Raw genomic sequence first — 21,790 nt, 5'->3', positions numbered from 1 at the left:
GTCTCTTTTAGTTAGTAACATCTCGGCCCCTGAGTCTCTGTTAGTTAGTAACATCTCGGCCCCTGCTCCCCCTGAATCTGTCAGTGAAAGAGTAAAGCCTTATACCCTGTCTCTCTCCCTGCTCCCCCAGCAGCCTCCCGCAGTCGTAGCCGTTCCGAGCTGGCCCAGCAGGGGGAGGCAGAGGCTAGCTCTCTGGAGTCCCTGCAGGAGGTTATGCCAGAGGAGGTGCTGGTGATCTCACTAGGAAGCAGCCCGCAGACCATCCCTGGGATGATGTCAGAGAATGAGGTAACTAACGAGCCTGTAACAAGCACGTTGTTATGGAGAGTATATGGTGTAATATATACTTGCACACAACATTGGAAATGAAGGGTCAATGCATTTTTTATATAACAGGTATATTTGTCATTATCGGAAGCCCACATTAAGAGCCAGGATGGCAGTAACCAGTGCTGTTCCCTCTCAGGTGTTGACCATGCAGCTGACTGATGGGTCACAAGGGGACACTCCTGCAGATGACACCAAGCACCATGGCAAGCCAGACAAAACCCTACGCTTCTCCCTCTGCAGTGACAACCTGGAGGGCATCTCAGAGGGTCAGCGTTCTAACAGCCCACATGCCCTGCTGACTTACTAGTTACTACAGCAACACAACATAATGTTTTGAATGTATCACCATGGAATGAGGTGTTAATGGATCTTAAACTACTGTAATAAGTATATCTGTTCTAATGTAAACAGTAACTCTTCATGTACCACAAAAAGAGGACCTTGTGTATTCTGATGCGTTGTAGTTGGAGATGTCTAAATGTAATTGTTTTCTTTGCACAGGTCCGTCCAACCGGTCTAACTCCGTGTCATCTCTGGACCTGGAGGGAGAGTCTGTGTCTGAGCTGGGAGCTGGGCCATCAGGGAGCAATGGGGTGGAGGCTCTACAACTGCTGGAGCATGAACATGGTGTGTTGTGGGAAATCGATGTCAGGGATCATTACATTGAGCCATGATAACATTGTCATTATCCCTGTCCCACCCCCAGCCACCACTCAGGACAACCTGGATGACAAACTGCGTAAGTTTGAGATCCGCGACATGATGGGCCTAACAGATGACCGGGACATCTCTGAGACAGTGAGTGAGACCTGGAGCACAGACGTGCTGGGCAGCGACTTTGACCCCAACATGGATGAGGATCGACTGCAGGAAATAGCTGGTAAGTCATAGGGAGAATCTCAAGGGTGTACTCTTCGTGTCCTCGCCTCCTTCTTAAAATCCATTGGATTTATAAGCCAGAGGTCCCTCCCCTCTGACCTTCTCTAACAATTGGTTTTGAGAAGGGGGCAGGGAGAGAAGATGCGATGAGTATGCAATTGAGATTCTCCCAAAGACATAGAGGTCCTTACTACATCAGAAAATGTAGCAGAATACTGCCACCTTGTGGTTTATGGCGAAAACGGCATGTTAAGCCTTCATCAAATCAAATTGTATTTTAATTGTCACATGTTTCGTAAACAACAGGTGTAGACCAACAGTGAAAAGCTTACTTATGGGTCGTTTCCAACAATGCAGAGTTAAATATAAAAAATACAAAAATAAAAATAAATATTGACAAAAGGAATAAAATACACGGTGAATAACAACAAGTAAAAATAACATGGCTATATACAGGAAGTAGAAAATAACAACGTGGCTATATACAGGAAGTAGAAAATAACAACGTGGCTATGCACAGGGAGTAGAAAATAACAACGTGGCTATATACAGGAAGTAGAAAATAACAACGTGGCTATATACAGGAAGTAGAAAATAACAACGTGGCTATATACAGGAAGTAGAAAATAACAACGTGGCTATGCACAGGGAGTAGAAAATAACAACGTGGCTATGCACAGGGAGTAGAAAATAACAACGTGGCTATGCACAGGGAGTAGAAAATAACAACGTGGCTATATACAGGAAGTAGAAAATAACAACGTGGCTATGCACTGGGAGTAGAAAATAACAACGTGGCTATATACAGGAAGTAGAAAATAACAACGTGGCTATGCACAGGGAGTAGAAAATAACAACGTGGCTATATACAGGAAGTAGAAAATAACAACGTGGCTATATACAGGAAGTAGAAAATAACAACGTGGCTATGCACAGGGAGTAGAAAATAACAACGTGGCTATGCACAGGAAGTAGAAAATAACAACGTGGCTATGCACAGGAAGTAGAAAATAACAACGTGGCTATATACAGGAAGTAGAAAATAACAACGTGGCTATATACAGGAAGTAGAAAATAACAACGTGGCTATATACAGGAAGTAGAAAATAACAACGTGGCTATGCACAGGGAGTAGAAAATAATGACGAGGCTATGCACAAGGGTATGAGGGAATTGAGGTAGCTATGTACATATAGGTAGGGGTAAAGTGACAACAGGATAGATGATAGACAGTAGCAGCAGTATACTGTAGGTAGGGTAAAGTGACTATACAACAGGATAGATGATAGACAGTAGAAGCAGCGTATGTGGTGAGTGTGTTTTGCGTCAGTATACATGTTATTTGTGTGTGTGTGTGTGGACCATGTTAATTCCTTTGTGATGTGGACACCGAGGAACTTGAAGCTCCACTACAGCCCTATTAATGTGGATGGGGGCGTGCTCGCACCTCTGTTTCCTGTAGTCCACAATCAGCTCATTGTCTTGCTGAAGTTGAGGGAGAGGTTGTTGTCCTGGCACCACACTGCCAAGTCTCTGACCTCCTCCCTATAGGCTGCCTCGTTGTCGGTGATGAGTCCTACCACTGTTGTGTCGTTAGAACTTGATGATGGTGTTGGAGACGTGGGTGTACAGGAGGGGACTTGAGCAGCCCCCGTGTTGAGGGTCGGCGTGGCAGGAAGTCCAGGATCCAGTTGCAGGAGGAGGGGTTCAGTCCCAGGATCCTTAGCTTATGTGATGAGCTTGGAGGTCACTAGGGTGTTGATTGCTGAGCTGTAGTCACTGAACAGCATTGTCATGTAGTTCCTTTTGTCCAGGTGGGAAAGGGCAGTGTGAAGTGCAATAGATTGCGTCATTCTGTGGATCTGTTGGGGGGGGTATGCGAATTGGAGTGCGTCCATGGTGTCTGGGATGATGGTGTTGTGAGCCATGACCAGCCTTTCAAAGCATTTCACGGCTACAGATGTGAGCGCTATGGGGCGATATTCTGGAGCATTCCATCTATTTTTTTCAATTGTTAAATAAGTAAGGACAACCTTCAATGTTCTCTAAGACATAATTATCAGAATGTTCATTTTATTCGACGCAAACCTTTCTTCCTCCGTTCTCCTTTCTTCCCTCACTGGTTTCTCTCTCGCTCTGACATTCACTCAGTCCCTGCAGTCTTATTGACCTTGGTTCCTTCTCATTTGCATCCACCATTTTTCATTGCTTGGAATATGGCGTTGGGGGACTTTTCCATCATTAAGTGAATTTACAGCGATTTCCTTATGTGTTTTCTCCAAGGGATTGGGTTATGAGATGCACATTAAATATCCATTAATACCTCATTATCCCACTGATAAGATTACCATGATAATGAGGCAGAAATTCTAATTGTTTCACTTCTTGTTGTGCCACTCATTTAATCATCCACCTGAAAGACAAGTGCTCTGCGCCCCTACCTTGAAGACTGTAAACATGGACAGCAGGGTAGAGCTCTCCTGCCGCTAGAAAGGGCCCTGCCCCTTCCCAGCCCCGCAGACTGTTGCCTGGTCGCTGGCACGCATGTGCGCCCATGGTGTGTGTGCTGTGAAGTGGAAACATGGCGTACCTGTGGGTGCGGGTACCACGGGTCGACTCCTGATCCGCTCCCCGGCCACCATACTCCCAGTCACACCTGCTAGATCTTTCCCTCCTCCGCATTCTTCCGCCTTGTTAACCTGCCGCATCCCAAATGGAAATGGAGGGACGTCATGTGGAGGACTTTGTGGGTGTGGGGTAATTTAGTTGTGAGTAATGCCCAGCTTAATCAACATCTCAAAGTCATGGCTCAGGAGGCAATGGTGGGGTGAGATATTACCATTAACCTTTGAACTTTGGCACAGTAGTGTGTGCCTGTGGGCCCAGTGTGAAATGCCTGTGACCTCAGGCTCTCTCTCTCTGTCTGTCTGTGCTAAGGGGCGACTGTTGAGAACATGCTGGGCAGCCTGCTGTGCCTACCAGGCTCCAGCTCAGTGCTGCTAGACCCTTATGGATCCACCATCTCAGAGACCACCAGCGAGGCCTGGAGTGTGGAGGTCCTGCCCAGCGACTCAGGTGGGTTCAATGTTGAGAAGGGGTTCTAGGAGCTGAATGGAGTCTCCTCTTGTCTGTTTCGTAACTCTACAAACTTTTCCCATGAGTTTCTACGTAGAAGTACTTTCCTTGTCTTCCTCCATGCATTACATCGGCAGGAATCACTCCAGTAGGTGTGTTTACGGTATGACTCCATGTGTGTGGGTGGACACGCCAGGTGTGCCCCCCCCCCAGTTCCATATCAAGGAAGTGGGTGCAATCTGTCATGTTTGTGTACACTACCCTGTCTATCAGGGTAGATCTGCCTTTGCCAGTAAAATACAGCTCTGGGTTTCCCCAAAGGAACCTCCAGGTGTGTTTGCACCTGTAGTGGAGGAACAGCCATGAGGAAATGTTCAAGGACAGCAGCTGTTTGCAGTCTATTGACATGGTGTCAACCTTTCTGCTGGCAACATCCTCTCACAAATCTGTAGGCATTGCAACACAATCTTCTGACAGTGGGGGGGTTATGTATGGACATGTTGTGCTGAGCAGTTCCAGCACAGTGTGAATATGGTCCCATTGCAGCAATTACAAACCAAACGTTATTATGAACAGTAGGAGTCAAATCAATCTTAAAATATGTCTCTTTGGTTAACACAATGTCCTAAAACGTATGTTAGATTACGTGGTTAAACCCCCTTGAAAGACAGTGTTTCATGAATATCAATAGATTACTTTAGTAATAGCAGTACAAGTGTTTCTTGGGAAAGCCCGGACTCTCTCTGTTAATTGAAGTGCACCATTGCAATATGTGCAGTGTTAAATTGACATGCATGAGTGTCTTGATTGCTTTTTGTTTCCGTTTGCTGCCCCTGTTCTGCTCTGTAATAGGGCTATCTGATGCGCGCCTGGAGTCGAGCGTTTGTTTCATGGCTAGGCAGCATAAAACTACACTCCGAAGAGCACTTCACTAGCACATTATTACTAACGAGCATGCAAATGAGTACTGCGGTTACTTTGGGACCTCTGGGTTAAGCTGAACAGCTCCATTGGGCAGCCACAAAACGGCCTGGACTCGAGTTTACGCTTTTCCCTTTGTCAATTGTAGATGGTTTGTTTGCTTTCGTGCATATTAGTTTTCGTAGCTATTACTTTATCCTGCCAGAAAAGGGAGACTAAACATACAGTAAGGTATATGCCTACACTTGCATTCTTACATGCACTATGTGCCTATGAACAACTTACATTGTTGACTGTAACTGGATGTGACTGTACTCTCTGTTGCTCCTCCCCCTCCAGAAGCCCCAGATCTGAAGCAGGAAGAGCGTCTACAGGAGTTGGAGAGCTGCTCAGGGCTGGGCAGCACCTCCGATGACACAGAGGTCAGAGAGGTCAGCTCCCGGCCCAGCACCCCAGGGCTCAGCGTCATCTCAGGTACCCTGCACCTCTTTCACTCATAGAAGCTTTACAGTATACCTAACACATCAGTTTCTATACTAACGTACATATTGAAATAAAACAAGTCTAACCAGTCAAATAATTATAATGAATGTATTTCAGAGCCATATTGGGTTTTGTCTGTGTTAGCTGGAGAGCAGTCAGATAGTGCTAGATAAGCCAGTACAACCAGGTCTTTGTGAGAGTTTGGCTAGGACACAGAGGTTAACACTGGTAGCTCAGGTGAACAGGGTGCATTGACATGCTTGACGTAGCATCTCAGATTAAGATGACTAGGCCTGTGCCCACGGCTGAGCTCCTGTAGGAACCTGTCCCACAAGGGCCGTGCCGATGGATAGGCTCTGTCTGATTTATCAATCTTACTGCTGCATCTCACTTCCCACCCAAGGGAGCTCCCGCTACCATATTTAGAGGTCCCAGTGGGCCCCTGGCTGTGAGGGACCGTTCAGCATATCCTCTCAATACGCTTTGTATGCTCTGACTGCTAACTGTCACACATTCCCCGTCACTCAGAATAGAAGCTAGTCAGCCAAATCCAAACCAAGTCTTCCACAAAATGTTACCAACTCCTGGATGACACAGATTTTAACAGTTGTTTTTTTTCTTATTTATTTTTCCTGCAGCGACATCAGAAGATAGAGGCAAGACGGAGGACCTGCGGTCGGAGTGCAGCTCGGACTTTGGGGGGAAGGACTCTGTGACCAGTCCAGATGGGGAGGAGTCGTCCCACGGTAGGAGTGAGGGGAGAGTGTCACCTCCCGTGTGGCCTGGACGTGGCATCACTACACTGTCAGCAGCTAGACCTATCAATCCCTGTCAGATGAGCTGCCATAACCTTTCCACTATACTAGAATGCTGCTGACCCTGTTGGAAACGTTCTGCTTTGTTTTCTAATGAATGTTTAGACCAGATGGCTCATATCAAGCATAGGTACATGATGGCCAATACAAAGAATAGCCCATTTGTTTTTTTTAATGGCATGAACAATTCTATCAGAAAGTGGCTCTCTGTTTAATGTATGAATAACATTCTTGTTTCAGGAGCACACCACAGTTTGGCTTCTCCGGCCTCGCAGGCAGACTCCTTACTGGCCATGTTCGATCCCCTATCCTCCGGGGAAGGTAATTTCTGCTCCCCCAATCAGACCAGGAAATTAGCATCATTAAGTTTCTAGTGGCGTAGGCTCACAGAACAGCTTGATTTCTGAGAAAATGAACCAAAAGAATCTTGCCCTAATTACTGGACAAAACATTAGTGCAATAAAAATGTCTACTGGGTGGGAATGTCATTTCAATGAGCTAATTTGAGTGAGGGTTGTGAGGTGAGCTGTGTGGCAAGGTGAGGGGGATGACAGGTTGAGAGACCTCACCCCAGGCACATTGGCACAGTCCCTTGTGCCACTGTGCTCATGGCACCAGGCTGCCATTGGAAGCTTTTCAGGAGAGAGAATCTACCCTTGGAACAGGTGGCCTACCCACACCTAGGGCTAGTTTCCCACCAACCAGCCTCACTTTCCTCCACTTCCTCATTGTTTTGCTGTGTTTCCTTTGTTTCTGGACACACTCGATAATTGTGAAAGTGTTTCTGAGGAATGAGGAGGTAGTTGTTGTTCAGATACACCCTTATGTGCTAAGCTGTATAACCAAACTAAGCCTTTTTTTCCCCACAGGTTTCTCTACTGGTACCATCGTGAGGCCCAAAGTGCACTACGCCAGGCCCCTTCATCCTCCCCCTGACCCTCCCATCCCAGAGACCTGTGCCCTGGGCCAGGAGCCCCGCTACTCCCTGTTCACGCCCCACTGCCTGGTCCAAGCCGAGCTGGAGCACACCAAGCAGCGCCACTCCTACCCAGACAGGCTGGTACGCAGTCGCAGCTCTGACATTGTCTGCCAAGGCCGCCGGCCTACCAGCGACCCGGGCCTCAACCGCAGAGCGGCAGCCGAGGAGCGGGATCCTGCCGGGCACTTCTCCATGGGGCCGTCCTCGTCCCCCAGCAAGGATTCCCTAAAAGGAGAGGTAAGAGCTGCTGTTCATCATTGTCACATCAGTCCTGCATGCTGCTCTGCTCTCCAAGCCCAGTTTTATACCAACTGCATTCTGTAACAACAGTCTTAGTCATTTCACTAAAGATAACATTTATAAAAGGTGAAGTGAGATAAGGAAGTAGAATGTCACTTTGTCAGTACATTAAACCTTTATTTCCTGTGCTACCCGTACAGCGTCAGTATGCATTCAAAAACATACTTGAATATTTATTTTCCAAAGGTTGAGGAGAGAAAGGACAGTGATGAGGAAAAGTCTGATCGCAACAGACCATGGTGGAAGAAACGCTTTCAGTCAGCCATTCCCAAAGGTAAGAAATAACTTATAAACCTGCTCTTTCCCCCTCCATCTCTGTGTCAGTTTGGCACACCCTCTTTTCTATGTTGCAACAAATGCTTTTAGTGGGTTAAGCATTTTGACAATTTCTTTGAAAATTGCATGAAATTGTTACTATGTTTCGTTCATTTTCACTCTTTCACGATGTTCTCTTAATAATGTCTATTGCAGAAAATGTACACTTTTTTTTTTCAAAGACCTGTACTTTAACAATTTAATGTGAGAAGAATGATGCACGATCGCTCCACTCCACCGTCGATGTTCTGCTTTGAAAAATACAGTTTCTTGTTGTTGAATGTTACACCAGACAAATGGACAAGTGTTTTCTTACATCTCACTTGCTCTAGATTTTCTTTTTTAGTTTCTAAAAACGAATCAGTCGTGAGGGGTTTGAGCGGGTGTAGAGTGTGCAGTGGTACCCCTCCCAGCGGTCCTGTCATCCCCAGCCAAATGGTCATTACATAGACCTCTCTGTCATCACCGCTGATTGATTACACATCTCTTGTTGCGGTTAAACTCCAAAACCATCTCTCATAGAAGTGTCAGGGAAATAATGAGCTGTGCCTACAAGAGATGACTGCTTATTACTCTTTTAGATAATGATGTTCCTTTAGTAAACATTAAACATTGTATTAATAAAGCCTGCTCTGCACAGAGAAGTGTAAACCCGTTGAGTTTGACAGAAAGAACAGCAGAGCACCGTTTAGTGTACATGGAATAGCCTATTAATATTTTAGTCTTTGAAGAAAAAAATGTCCTTGTCCATCCATTCAATATCAACCCCTCTGTCAAACTGTTGAAAACCAGAGTCCACAAAAAGGCCTTTCTGTTGGCCTGGTCCTGCTGCTGCTGTGCTGTGAAATATCATGGTGATGTGTAGCCTAGCCCCTCAGTGTCAGCCAGGTAGACTTGAGTGTGTGAAAGGCCAACCCTGTCTGTTGTGTTCCTCACACAGTGCTGTATTGGACGGCTGAGAGTGAAGTCCCAGGTAACACTTCCAACACTAGCTGTCATCATCGAGCTAGCTGCCCTGACGGCAGTGCTAGTGGCTGAGTGCTGTAAGCCGTGACGCTTGTAGACGTGGCCCTTTGTGATAGAGAGAGCTGTGATGTGACATGGTGCTGCCTGAGTTGATGTCCCGGCTCCTCATTCATGCATTTCTTTTGGATGCCCCCATTTTTCTGTACTGTAATGTTTGCAATGCAGCATTAGGGCTCGCAGAATGGCAACGCATTTATACATTACTATACCTCTCCACGTTCTCTGGCTGTAAATACCGACCTGTAAGATTATTCTGTCATCTGGATCTAGACCCCCTGTTTGTTCTTTTGACACTCGTGTGTTAATAGCCTCGCCTGCTTATTTGCATATGTATGTATGTATGTATGTATGTATGTGTACACTGAGTTTACAAAACATTGGGAACACTTTCCTAATATTGAGGAGTTGTACCCCGTTTTGCCCTCAGAACAGCCTCAATTCGTCAGGGTATGGACTACAAAAGCGTTCCACAGGGATGCTGGCCAATGCTTCCCACAGTTGTGTCAAGTTCCCTGGATGTCCTTTGGGTGGTGGATCATTCTTGATATGCACAGAACTGTTGAGCGTGTGAAACCCAGCAGTGTTGCAGTTCTTGACACAATTCCTGGCACATGCTGCCATACCCCGTTCAAAGGCACTTCAATATTTTGTCTTACCCATTCACCCTCTAAATGGTACACATACATAATCCATGTCTGAATTGTTTCAAGGCTTAAAAATCCTTATTTAACCTGTCTCCTCCCCTTCATCTACACTGATTTTGAAGTGGCTTTAACAAGTGAAATCAATAAGGGATCATAGCTTTCACCTGGTCAGCCTGTCATTGGAAATGTTCCTAATGTTTTCTACACTCGGGTGAATCTGACATGTTTTGTCCATTACGGTCTGGCAGTTGTATTATTTTAGCCATTTTGCTTTTATTTACCTCTCTAGCATTCCTTTGCTATTATCGTACATTCAGAATAGGGATACATCTTAATTTTGTTCAGTTTATATGCTGCTATGCTACTGTGTGCATGTCTCATCTACATTGTTAGTCAATGGTAAAAACCACTGTAAATGTGTGCAACAACACTTCTTGTTCTGCAGTCATGAAGTGAGTCATGATGAGACTGCGGTCCAGAGAGAGTGAGAGCAGAGCATCACTTCTCCTAGCCCACTCATTATGCTCTCTCCACAGCTCCGATAGCCTTCCGGAAAAGGGACAGGCAGGAGAAAGACGATGTGGGCCATGAACGCGTCCCACAAGGTCTGTTCTGATTTGTCATTGCACTCAGATATTGGGGGGGGGGGTGTTTCCCATGGTAGGTTTAACCCAAATGCGTCCTGTGTGTTTGTCAGATGACACTCTGTCCAGGAACTCCCAGGCCCAGGCAGCAGAAGACATCCTGGACAAATACAGGAACATCAAGAGGACCAGCCCTAGTGAAGGAGCCACCGCTGCAGCCTATGACACTACAGGAGGTCAGTGTCTTTCTCACACACACATAAACACACACACACACACACATTCAGTGAATTAATTTGAGCGTGTGAATGTGTTGTGCACAGAGCTGTGTGGAGAGGAGGGTTTACACGACGAAGCTCTGCAGAACATGTCCACAGACGACCTGCCAGACTCAGCCAGCCAGACAGCCCAGCAACACGACTCCAGCAAGTTCTCATTCAGGTCAGTAAACCCTTAACAGCCGACATAAGTCACACACCTAAGATAACAGTAATAATACTAAATGTGTTAATATTTCAGCTTTCATGCAATGCTTTATTAACAAGAGGTGCTTCAGAGGCATGAAAATTGACACAAGACAAAAGTGATAAGAAACAAACCAAATCTCCATTTTCCTTTTTTCTGCTCATATGTTGCAGTGATGCAAAGAAGAAGTTGAGACTGGCCTTGTGTTCAGCAGACTCTGTGGCTTTCCCCCTCATGGCTCCTGCCACCACACGCAATGGGCTGCCAGACCACACGGACTCTGAAGGTACCATTCTATTATTTCTGGCCATGTTATATCTGGCCACATTCATTCCTGTAAGTAAGCCTGCCCGCTGCACGTTTACCAGCAGGACATGACTACACAATAGAAAGTGACATCCTTTGAAATGGTTACATTTGAAATCCATAAGACACTCTCTTGGTAGTCATCAGTCACATTCACATGTCAGGGGGGAGCATGGCAGGCTGATCCGATTACAGCAGTAGTCCTTCTCTCAGCGAGGGGCCAGTGTGTCTGAGCGTCTCACCCACCGCTGTCTGTCTCCCGTCTCCTTCCCAGACAATGAGATCGTGTGCTTCCTGAAGGTCCAGCTGGCGGAGGCCATCAACCTGCAGGATAAGAACCAGATGGCCCAGATCCAGGAGACCACTCGCTGCGTCAGCCGCTTCGACGCACGTACCTGCAGGAAGCTGCTGGCAGCCATCGCCGAGGATTACAGGTAACTGTGGAGGAAGAGACGCTGCAAAAGGAGCAGCACTGCACATTCACTGCTATTGCTGCAAGGACATATCAACTGTACCACTGAACTTTGTATTGTTTTGTTTGAAATATGTACAGTTGAAGTTGGGAGTTTACATACACTTAGGTTGGAGTCATTAAAACTAGTTTTTCAACCACTTCCCAAATTTCTTGTTAACAAACTATTGTTTGGGCAAGTCAGTTAGGACATCTACTTTGTGCATGACACAAGTAATTTTTCCAACAATTGTTTACAGACAGATTATTTCACTTAAAATTCACTATCACAATTCCAGTGGGTCAGAAGTTTACATACACTAAGTTGACTGTGCCTTTAAACAGCTTGGAACAGCTTCTGATAGGCTAATAGACATATTTTGAGTCAATTGGAGGTGTACCTGTGAATGTATTTCAAGGCCGACCTTCAAACTCAGTGCCTCTTTGCTTGAAATCATGGGAAAATCAAAGGAAATCAGCCAAGACCCCAGAAAAAAATTGTAGACCTCCACAAGTCTGGTTCATCCTTGGGAGCAATTTCCAAACGCCTGAAGGTACCACGTTCATCTGTACAAACAACAGTATGCAAGTATAAACACCATGGGACCACGCAGCTGTCATACCGCTCAGGAAGGAGATGTGTTCTGTCTCCTAGAGATGAACTTACTTTGGTGCAAAAAGTGCAAATCAATCCCAGAACAACAGCAAAGGACCTTGTGAAGATGCTGGAGGAAACCGGTTCAAAAGTATCTATATCCACAGTAAAACGAGTCCTATATCGACATAACCTGAAAGGCCGCTCAGCAAGGAAGAAGCCACTGCTCCAAAAACGCCATAAGAAAGCCAAACTATGGTTTGCAACTGCACATGGGGACAAAGATCATACTTTTTGGAGAAATGTCCTCTGGTCTGATGAAACAAAAATAGTTATATTTGGCCATAATGACCATCGTTATGTTTGGAGGAAAAATGGGGAGGCTTGCAAGCTGAAGAACACAATCCCAACCGTGAAGCACGGGGGTGTCAGCATCATGTTGTGGGGGTGCTTTGCTGCAGGTGGGACTGGTGCACTTCACAAAATAGATGACATCATGAAGAAAGAAAATTGTGGATATATTGAAGCAACATCTCAAGACAGTCAGGAAGTTAAAGCTTGGTCGCAAATGGGTCTTCCAAATGGATAATGACCCCAAGCATACTTCCAAAGTTGTGGCAAAATGGCTTAAGGACAACAAAGTCCAGGTATTGGAGTGGTCATCACAAAGCCCTGATCTCAATCCCATAGAAAATGTGTGGGCAGAACTGAAAAAGCATGTGCGAGCAAGGATACAAACCTGCTCTGTCAGGAGGATTGAGCCAAAAATTCACCCAACTTATTGTGGAAAGCTACCTAAAAACATTTGACCCAAGTTTAACAATTGTAAAGGCAATGCTACCAAATACTATTGGAGTGTATGTAAACTTCTGACCCACTGGGAGTGTGATGAAAGAAATAAAAGCTGAAATAAATAATTCTCTCTGGTATTATTCTGACATTTCACATTCTTAAAATAAAGTGGTGATCCTAACTGACCTAAGACATGGTATTTTTTACTAGGATTAAATGTCAGGAATTGTGAAAAACTGAGTTTACCTACACCTTAGCCAAATACATTTCAACTTCCGACTTCAACTGTAGCTCTATTTGGAAGGCTAACATAAACATTCAGATAGTACTACTGTAATCGGACGTTACTCACAACATTCATTGATAGGCTATCTAATTTTGTCACCGAATGCAACTGTTCAGAAGCATAATCCGTAATGCCTGCATGTTGTCCCCCCCCCCCTCCCCCGTTAGGAAGCGGGCGCCCTACATAGCTTATCTGACGCGGTGTCGACAAGGCCTGCAGACGTCCCAGGCCCACCTGGAGCGGCTGCTGCAGCGGGTGCTGAGGGACAAGGAGGTGGCTAACCGCTACTTCACCACAGTATGTGTTCGCCTCCTACTGGAACACATGGAGGCGAAGTCCCTGGACTTCATCAAAGGTCTCTGCTCCTTATTACTGATGTACTGACTGGGACTTTGGAACCATGAATTGACTGATGGTGTCTCTGCTAGTTGATTGACCTCTGAAGGGCCATAGTATGGAATTCAAAATACAGACACTGAAATTCAACCTAACTACCTGCATCACATTGCAGTGTTTCATTTACAATCTGGAACCTCTAAAATACTCTAATTGCTCAGTGTGTCTGTACCTCAGGTTCTTCCCCCAACCTTCCAGGGGTGAACAGTACCCAGTGTGTCTGTCAGTGTTCAGTTTCTGTTCCAGTGCTCAGTGTGTCTATCTCTGATTCCCCCCCCCCCCCCCCCCCCAGCCTTCCAGGGGTGCACAGCGTCAGACGACAAGACGGCGGCGGTGGAGGACTTCCTGCGCTACCTGTACGGGGCCATGGCCCATGATGCCATCTGGCAGTACGCCAGCGAGGACCAGCTGCAGGATGCCCAGATGGCCATAGAGCGCAGCGTCATGAACCGCATCTTCAAGCTGGCCTTCTACCCCAACCAGGACGGGGACATCCTGAGAGACCAGTGAGTAACTGTGACCGCAGCCACCTCACCTCGGTCACATGGCCCCAGCATTCGTGTGGCTGCTGCCACTCATGCTTAGAAATTACCCAGCTTCCTGTCCTCCTCGGATGCTAGTTTACGTCATTATCCTTTACAGATTTGAATGAAGATTACACTGTATTGCTATAGTAGTAGGTTTCAAGCTTATATTAAGTGAACAGTCAATACACTATGTTCCCCCCTCTAGGCTTCTACAGGAACACATAGCGCGTCTCTCAAAGGTGGTGACGGCAAATCACAAAGCTCTTCAAATCCCAGAGGTAACTCCCCACAGATTTGTATCCCCTCAATTGTCCATCAGTCATTTTTTTCATTTTGTATTGATGTTTGGAGAGAGTCAACAGAGTTGACATGTTGAATGCTTTTTTCTGTCTGGCTCCAGGTGTATGCGAGGGAGGCTCCCTGGCCGTCTGCCCAGTCAGAGATCCGGACCATCAGTGCCTACAAGACTCCTCGGGACAAAGTGCAGTGTATCCTGCGCATGTGTTCCACCATCATGAACCTCCTGAGTCTGGCCAACGAGGACTCTGTCCCTGGAGCTGACGACTTCGTCCCTGTGCTTGTCTTTGTCCTGATAAAGGTGAGCATCCATCGCACATTGATATAAAGTTACTGAGATGTTTACGTCAATATCATATTCACTTTAGATAACACAAATTATACCTCATTAAATGGTCAAACTGCTTCAACTGTGAGCAAAAGGCCTTGCTAGAAGTATGAACCCAGTCTCCCTAATGCACAGAGGGAGAAACTGAATCCTCAGCACACATTCTGACAATCCTTTCTCACATTGACAGCTGTATAGTACATGTGTAGTAGCATGAAGATCTTGCTGTATGATAACCTGTATAGACATTTACCCAATGGCATGTATTATACATGGCCTGGCGTATGGCTCTCTGTGGTTAATGTGAGCCCCCCCTACCCCCCAGGCAAACCCGCCCTGCCTGCTGTCCACTATTCAGTACATCAATAATTTCTACGCCAGCCGGCTGAGTGGGGAGGAGTGCTATTGGTGGATGCAGTTCACCGCGGCAGTGGAATTCATTAAGACCATCGATGATCGCAAGTGAAGCAGAACCGCCACCTGTATGGGGAAGGAGATGGGAGACTGGGAGACTTCCCAACCAACCTTCTCCCTCTGCTCCCCAGGACCCAGACCCACACCCTGTCTGTATAGCTGTACATAGTCAGAGACTTTGAGAGATTTAAAAAGTATATATGATTATTATGTGGACAAAATCCAGGTTTTATCATGGAGAAAAAGTCCTTGGAAAAAATGGCAGATGTTAACTTTGAACTTAAACTAATTAGCATTTTTCATTTAATCTCTTGTCTCTAGTCATGGTGAGGTGTGGGGGTCTATGTCTTGAATGTTATATCTAAAGTTACGATTCTGACGTTAAATTGACTGATGAAAGCGTCTAACCAGATGAAAAGGGACCATGTTTCCTAGAGATGATCTCAGATATATGTTGTGGAAGGGGGACTACCTGAAGGTGAGCGAGAGAGAAAGGTTGTTAAATTGTGCAATCTTTCCCCTGAAATACTCTTCATCCTAATGCTCTTCAAGATGCATCGTATCCTGGGGAATCACATAACTCAATAGATACTGACTGAGTATTAGTGACTCAAGTAAATTATAAAATCAACCCAAAAAATCCTGCTAATATTAGTATATATTTTTTTGACATTAGCACATCAATAATAGGACAGATTTTTTCATAAAATGTAAACAGATGTATTCATTATTCGGTTCATCCTTCCCTAAATACTTTCCGTGGCAATTTGGACAGAAGGGCCCACATATTTATATATAAAATGTATTTATTTCTTTCATTCTATTTAATGGAATTGTATTTTATTTCTATAAATGAAATCACACATCATGCCTATTTAGGAGATTTAAGGCAGCTGTAAGGGTTGAGATATTTTAATATTGTTAGGAGGGCAAGCACAGCATTGTCCTCAGACTGAGAAGCCCCCAGGATAAGTTGTTGGCTGTTTGCTACAGCTTATAGACAGGGTCACCACTGATCAGCTCCTGCACAATATCAGTAGTGCTGGTATTTTTAGAAATACTGAAATGTGCCTTGAGGAGGGCCACTTTGTGTAAGTCTTTTTTTTTTTTTTTTTACTTAAAAAAACATGTTTTCTTGAGAATGAGGGTTCTGCTTTTGGTTTTCCATAAAGGATAGGCATTAGTTCCCCATACCATTATCACAGGGGTGGGCAACATACAGCCCGGCCTGCGAGCCCTATCCAGTCTGGCCCCGCGGGAGGTTTGAGTAATAAAAAAATATATATTTTGGGGAAATTATTATTATTATTATTATTGGGTTAAAAAATAATCCAGGCCACTCTTGAACGTCTAAAACAAGATCAAGTATGTAAAAATTCAAATGTTATAATGACCTATACGTTTTCAATTAACTGCCAGCGAATTACTTTTGACGAACAAATCGGTCCAGGAAAAAAATCTGTGTGCCTCTCCACTGAATTTTGAAAAGCCTTCAAGCCTAAATTATTGCCCACCCCTGCATTATCACCTTTGATCCCCACAGCTGGTCTCTCTGAGAAACCTCTTAACAACCTTAGTGCTGGGAGTGGAACACCACTGGTTGTTTCGGTTCATTCCCTTTGCACTCATCCCCTTTTCGTTTTCCCCTTCAATATTTAATATCCTACCTCAAAGTTAGAACCAATGAGCCTGACGTTTCTGTTTGTGCACAATACTCTTTAATATTGGTTGGATATGAAGAGTAATGGAACAGGTATTCACTGTTTAGCATCAGCTTCCTCTATTGACACTGATGACTGCTCTCTTGCAATTACATGGTTTAACAAGGTAGTAAAGCATTTCCAAATGAACAAGTTGACTTTTTCTGTAGTTGAAGCTGTTATAATGCATGCATGTTTCAGCATAGAGCAGAAAGACCAGTGATTGGATTAGCTCTTTACCTCCTCACACGATCAAGAAAGGGACTTTTAAATGTATATGCACTCTTGTATTATTTGATTTCTTCTTTCATTTTAGAGTGCAGGGATATTCCAGTTTCATGTTCTTTCATTTACAGGCATGTTTCTAATCACTTACAGCCAAAGGCACCAAAACTCATAAAATCATCTGTTTGTTGCAGCTACAAAAAGCAGGAACACTGCCCCCTCTGTTTGTGCAACTTTGCATTGTGCCAAGTGTATGTCTTATTTTCTCTTTTAAATCACTACTTTCAAACAGTATCCCATTAATAGACCGCACAACAAAAAGAGCAAATAATCAGAACACTATCTGATATGTTACTGACCATTTGAAAAAGGCAGTGTGGGATAATGTGGGCTATGTTGCGTGAGAGGTTTGTACAGTGAATGTGTGATATGTTGGTTTAAGTGTTTTTTTGAGAGGTCCACCCTCTTCCTCCTCTTTCACAATGTCAGGACGATCTCCTTACTGTAGCTACAGTACTCCTCGATGAGCAGTAAATCTTTGTTGGTGAAAAACCTAAAATATTTCTAAAGTTAATTTCGAACTCAGTTCTGAAAGGGTTGTGAAGAATGAGGCTGGGTTTTCTTTTGTCTGTCTCACTGATGTAATTTCTTTTTCAATGTTCGGAGCTTAATTACTCTGGATTTTTTTGTACAAGGTAAGCGAAGCTTGCTCCGTACATTTGACATGCAGAACTTCACGTGTTTTCTACTCTGCTCTTTAGTAATGAGTCACACTCGTTTTAACTAAAGCCTCTGACATTACAAATGATACTGTAACAGAGATTTCTATGGGTAGCTTAGCTAGGTCTGACTGTTACACTTTATCCAATAACATCAGTCAAGGACACACATTTATAAGCAATCTCAAGTTGTGATATTAGTGTTGTCTCCACATTTCCTGACTTATGTTCCTGTTTTTTGAGTAATGTGTGTACAGCATCTAATGGTTTTTAAATACACCTGTGCAAAATAGATGATACTGCTGTTTAACCTGTTTGAAAAAACACCCATGTACTGATTGGTCACAAAATGTAGATAGACTGTAACCAGAAGTGTTTATGTGATGTCACTTTAGAAGTATGTACAGTACAGACCAATGTGATCAAACAATCTGGACCTGGCTTGTGTATTAATGTTGCCTTCTACATATCAGTGAACAAATATACTTTTCAATAGCTAGAAAACTACAACCAGCCTTTGTGTCTGACCTGATTCATACTGTTCATACACAGTGACAGAATACCTCACATTGTGAAGTTAAAGTACAAATACACATCCTAACATTGAGAATAATTCTGTACTATAGCCTGAGTTTAGCATTGATTGTATGCAAACAAGTGGACAGTTGCCAGAATGGTGGACTAAAAGAGACTTGACTATGGAAATCTGGTCTTCAAAGCTTTACAATCCTCTCTGTGCTCTAGTCCCTGTACAGAGTAGGCAGAACAAGCAGAAAATAATCAATTTTACATTTGTAAGCTTGCACAATTATGACATGCGAAGGGGAAGGCGTTTGTCTTTAAGGTGATTCATGTATCATATAATTCTTTAAAACAATAAAATGCATTTTTCTGTACCTGTATCCTGTTATTTCTGTGCATGCAGGTAATAGTATGTGAGGGCTCTCTTGTGGACGGAGGGAAGGTGTATGCTGTAGTTTAGTCTTGTTCCATTTCGCTCCCGAGTGGCGGTGGTCTAAGGCACTGCATCTCAGTGCTAGAGGCGTCACTACAGACACCCTGGTTCGAATCCAGGCTGTATCACAACCGGACGTGTGTCGTCCGGGTTTGGCCGGTGTAGGCCATTGTAGATAAGAATCTGTTCTTAGCTGACTTGCCTAGTTAAATAAAGGTTAAATAAAATGCATAAATATGCTATGGGAGAGAGAGCTCTGTAATTCAAATCAAAGTTTTTGTCACGTGCAAGGTGTAGACTTTAGTGAAATGCTTACTTACAGGCTCTAACCAATAGTGCAAAAAAGGTATTAGGTGAACAATGGGTAAATAAAGAAATAAAGACACCAGTAAAAAGAGTGGAAAAACAGTAGCGAGGCTACGTAGACACCGGTTAGTCAGGCTGGTTGAGGTAATATGTACATGTAGATATGGTTAACTATGACTATGCATATATGATGAACAGAGTAACAGTAGTGTAAAAGAGGGGGTGGTGGGTGGGACACAATGCAGATAGCCTGGTTAGCCAATGTGCGGGAGCAGTGGTTGGTCGGCCCAATTGAGTTAGTATGTACATGAGTGTGTAGTTATAGTGACTATGCATATATGATAAACAGAGTAGCAGCAGTGTAAAAAAGATGGGTTGTGGGGGGGGGGCTCACAATGCAAATTGTCCAGTTAGCCATTTGTTTACCTGTTCAGGAGTCTTATGGCTTAGGGGTAAAAAACTGTTGAGAATCCTTTTTGTCCTAGACTTGGCACTGGTAGTAGAGAGAAAGGCAGTGTGCTTGCCATGCGGTAGTAGAGAGAACAGTCTGTGGCTGCGGTCTTTGACAATTTTTAGGGCCTTCCTTTGACACTGCCTGGTGTGGAGGTCCTGGATGGCAGGCATCTTAGCCCCAGTGAAGTACTGGGCCGTACGCACTACCCTTTGTAGTGCCTTGCGGTCAGAGGCCGAGCAATTGCTGTACCAGGCAGTGATGTTGCAGCTGTAGAATCTTTTGAGGATCTCAGGACCCATGCCAAATCTTTTTAGTTTCCTGAGGGGGAATAGGCTTTGTCGTGCCCTCTTCACGACTGTCTTGGTGTGTTTGGACCATTCTAGTTTGTTGTTGATGTGGACACCAAGGAACTTGAAGCTCTCAACCTGCTCCACTACAGCCTTGTCGATGAGAATGGGGGCGTGCTCGGTCCTCCTTTTCCTAATTCAGATTTAGGTTCTGAGAAATTCTGAGATTTAGGCTGCACAATAGGTGGTTCATGTTGACCACATTTTTTACATGGAACATAACTGTTGGAGAGGGCATTCGAGCAAGATCATAACTACTCGTGGGGTGCCTTGCATCTCCTGATATCTCCCAATTGTTCATTTAAATACAAAATGTTGTGAAGTTTATTAGATGGAATAATAAGCCAATGGCTAAACTGGCCTCATTTGCAGATTGGCTCTTTTGTTTATTTGTTACTCTGTTGATTTCAGATACATGGAGGATGAGGTCTTTGTTTCCCCCTTCTCTGCTTGTACATGATCCCAATGTGGTCATATTAGACCACTCTAATTTCCTCTGCTGTATGGGCAACAGCATACATTTTGTTCTATGCTGATGTTTAAATTAGATACAAAAGATGCTTGCAGTTTTTATTTTTTGGTGGATGAATTGAAGAAAATGTGGACTGGGCTTCTCTGACGCAACTGTTGTTTCATATTGATGTCAGATTGTTGAGGATATAAACAGCCCTGGAGCCTGGCCCAGATGGCTCTGGAATAACAGATGATCAGTCCAGCGGGGCTTGTGCATGACTTCACACACACTGGTCTGCACCAAACACTTCCATTGACTCTGGGGGAACCATGGAGAGTCATATCTCTCCTTGCTCCTCCACTAGTAGCCTACATTGAGAGGTTAAATTATATCTGTGTTACAGGTCTATAGACAAAATAGAGTACTGTGGTCATCTATATTCTCTAATGATAACATTTATTACAGGGGACATACTGTAGTCCAGCCTCAGTGCATTGAGTTCCTTGAATTAGGAGGGAATTGAATAGTGTTTGCAAATGTAATGTAAGTCTGACCTCAGTGAACTTAGAACAAACTCAATTATTGAGAGGCTCTTTTTTCTTTGCTAATTTATTTCACGATTTGGTAGATATTAATACTGTCCATTACAAAAATGTACCATGATAGTACAATTAAAAAATACCATGGTACTATAAAGATATTTTGATCACAAATACCATGGTATTTCTGTGCTATGGTAGTGATGAACACCACATGTTAAGTGTTGGTTCCATGTTTCGTGAGCTGAAATAAAAGATCCCAGAAATGTTCCATACACACAAAAAGCTTATTTCTCTCAAATTTTGTGCACAAATTTGTTTACATCCCTATTAGTGAGCATTTCTCCTTTACCAAGATAATCCATCCAGCTGACAGGTGTGGCATTTCAAGAAGCTGATTAAATAGCATGATCATTACACAGGTTCACCTTGTGCAGGGGACAATAAAAGGCTACTTTAAAATGTGTAGTTTTGTCACACAACACAATGCCACAGATGTCTCAAGTTTTGAGGGAGTGTGCAATTGGCATGCTGACTGCAGGATTGTCCACCAGAGCTGTTGCCAGATAATCTAATATTAATTTCTCTACCATAAACAGCCTCCAACGTAATTTTTGAGAATTTGGCAGTACGTCCAACCGGTCTCACAATCGCAGACCATATGTATGGCATCGTCTGGGCGAGCGGTTTGCCTCTGTGAACATTGTGAACAGAGTGCCCCATGGTGACGGTGGGGTTATGGTAGGGGCAGACATAAGCTACGGACAACGAACACGATTGCATTTTATCAATGGCTATTTGAATGCATAGAGATGCCGTGACGAGATCCTGAGGCCCATTGTCGTGCCATTCATCCGCCGTCATCATCTCATGTTTCAGCATG

At 44.2% G+C, this 21,790-nt stretch overlaps 1 protein-coding gene across 5 annotated transcripts in view; it reads left to right on the top strand.

Annotated features, from left to right (window-relative positions):
* LOC139389306 (GTPase-activating protein and VPS9 domain-containing protein 1-like) overlaps positions 1 to 18,754 on the top strand; it is a 31,853-nt gene extending 13,099 nt beyond the window's left edge. Inside the window, exons 8-28 of one of the 5 annotated variants that reach the window (XM_071135932.1) lie at positions 134 to 288; positions 467 to 596; positions 832 to 957; positions 1,037 to 1,210; positions 4,147 to 4,284; positions 5,545 to 5,679; positions 6,327 to 6,434; positions 6,744 to 6,824; positions 7,373 to 7,719; positions 7,969 to 8,056; positions 9,038 to 9,070; positions 10,304 to 10,372; positions 10,465 to 10,587; positions 10,675 to 10,792; positions 10,990 to 11,102; positions 11,397 to 11,556; positions 13,414 to 13,601; positions 13,935 to 14,148; positions 14,375 to 14,447; positions 14,570 to 14,767; positions 15,120 to 18,748. In XM_071135932.1, coding sequence (XP_070992033.1) covers positions 134 to 288; positions 467 to 596; positions 832 to 957; positions 1,037 to 1,210; positions 4,147 to 4,284; positions 5,545 to 5,679; positions 6,327 to 6,434; positions 6,744 to 6,824; positions 7,373 to 7,719; positions 7,969 to 8,056; positions 9,038 to 9,070; positions 10,304 to 10,372; positions 10,465 to 10,587; positions 10,675 to 10,792; positions 10,990 to 11,102; positions 11,397 to 11,556; positions 13,414 to 13,601; positions 13,935 to 14,148; positions 14,375 to 14,447; positions 14,570 to 14,767; positions 15,120 to 15,260 — 2,912 coding nt within the window. In that variant the 3' untranslated portion in view covers positions 15,261 to 18,748. Of the gene's footprint in view, positions 1 to 130; positions 289 to 466; positions 597 to 831; positions 958 to 1,036; positions 1,211 to 4,146; positions 4,285 to 5,544; positions 5,680 to 6,326; positions 6,435 to 6,743; positions 6,825 to 7,372; positions 7,720 to 7,968; positions 8,057 to 9,037; positions 9,071 to 10,303; positions 10,373 to 10,464; positions 10,588 to 10,674; positions 10,793 to 10,989; positions 11,103 to 11,396; positions 11,557 to 13,413; positions 13,602 to 13,934; positions 14,149 to 14,374; positions 14,448 to 14,569; positions 14,768 to 15,119 lie in introns of all 5 variants that reach the window. The other 4 variants (XM_071135931.1, XM_071135935.1, XM_071135934.1 and 1 more) reach the window with 4 other exon arrangements.
* Positions 18,755 to 21,790: the final 3,036 nt, after the last annotated feature.

Source organism: Oncorhynchus clarkii, chromosome 30 (assembly GCF_045791955.1).
Source record: "Oncorhynchus clarkii lewisi isolate Uvic-CL-2024 chromosome 30, UVic_Ocla_1.0, whole genome shotgun sequence".
NCBI classification, from domain to species: Eukaryota; Metazoa; Chordata; class Actinopteri; order Salmoniformes; family Salmonidae; genus Oncorhynchus; species Oncorhynchus clarkii.
The sequence above is the reverse complement of the archived record's forward strand: the minus strand, read 5'-3'. Positions and strand labels throughout refer to the sequence as shown.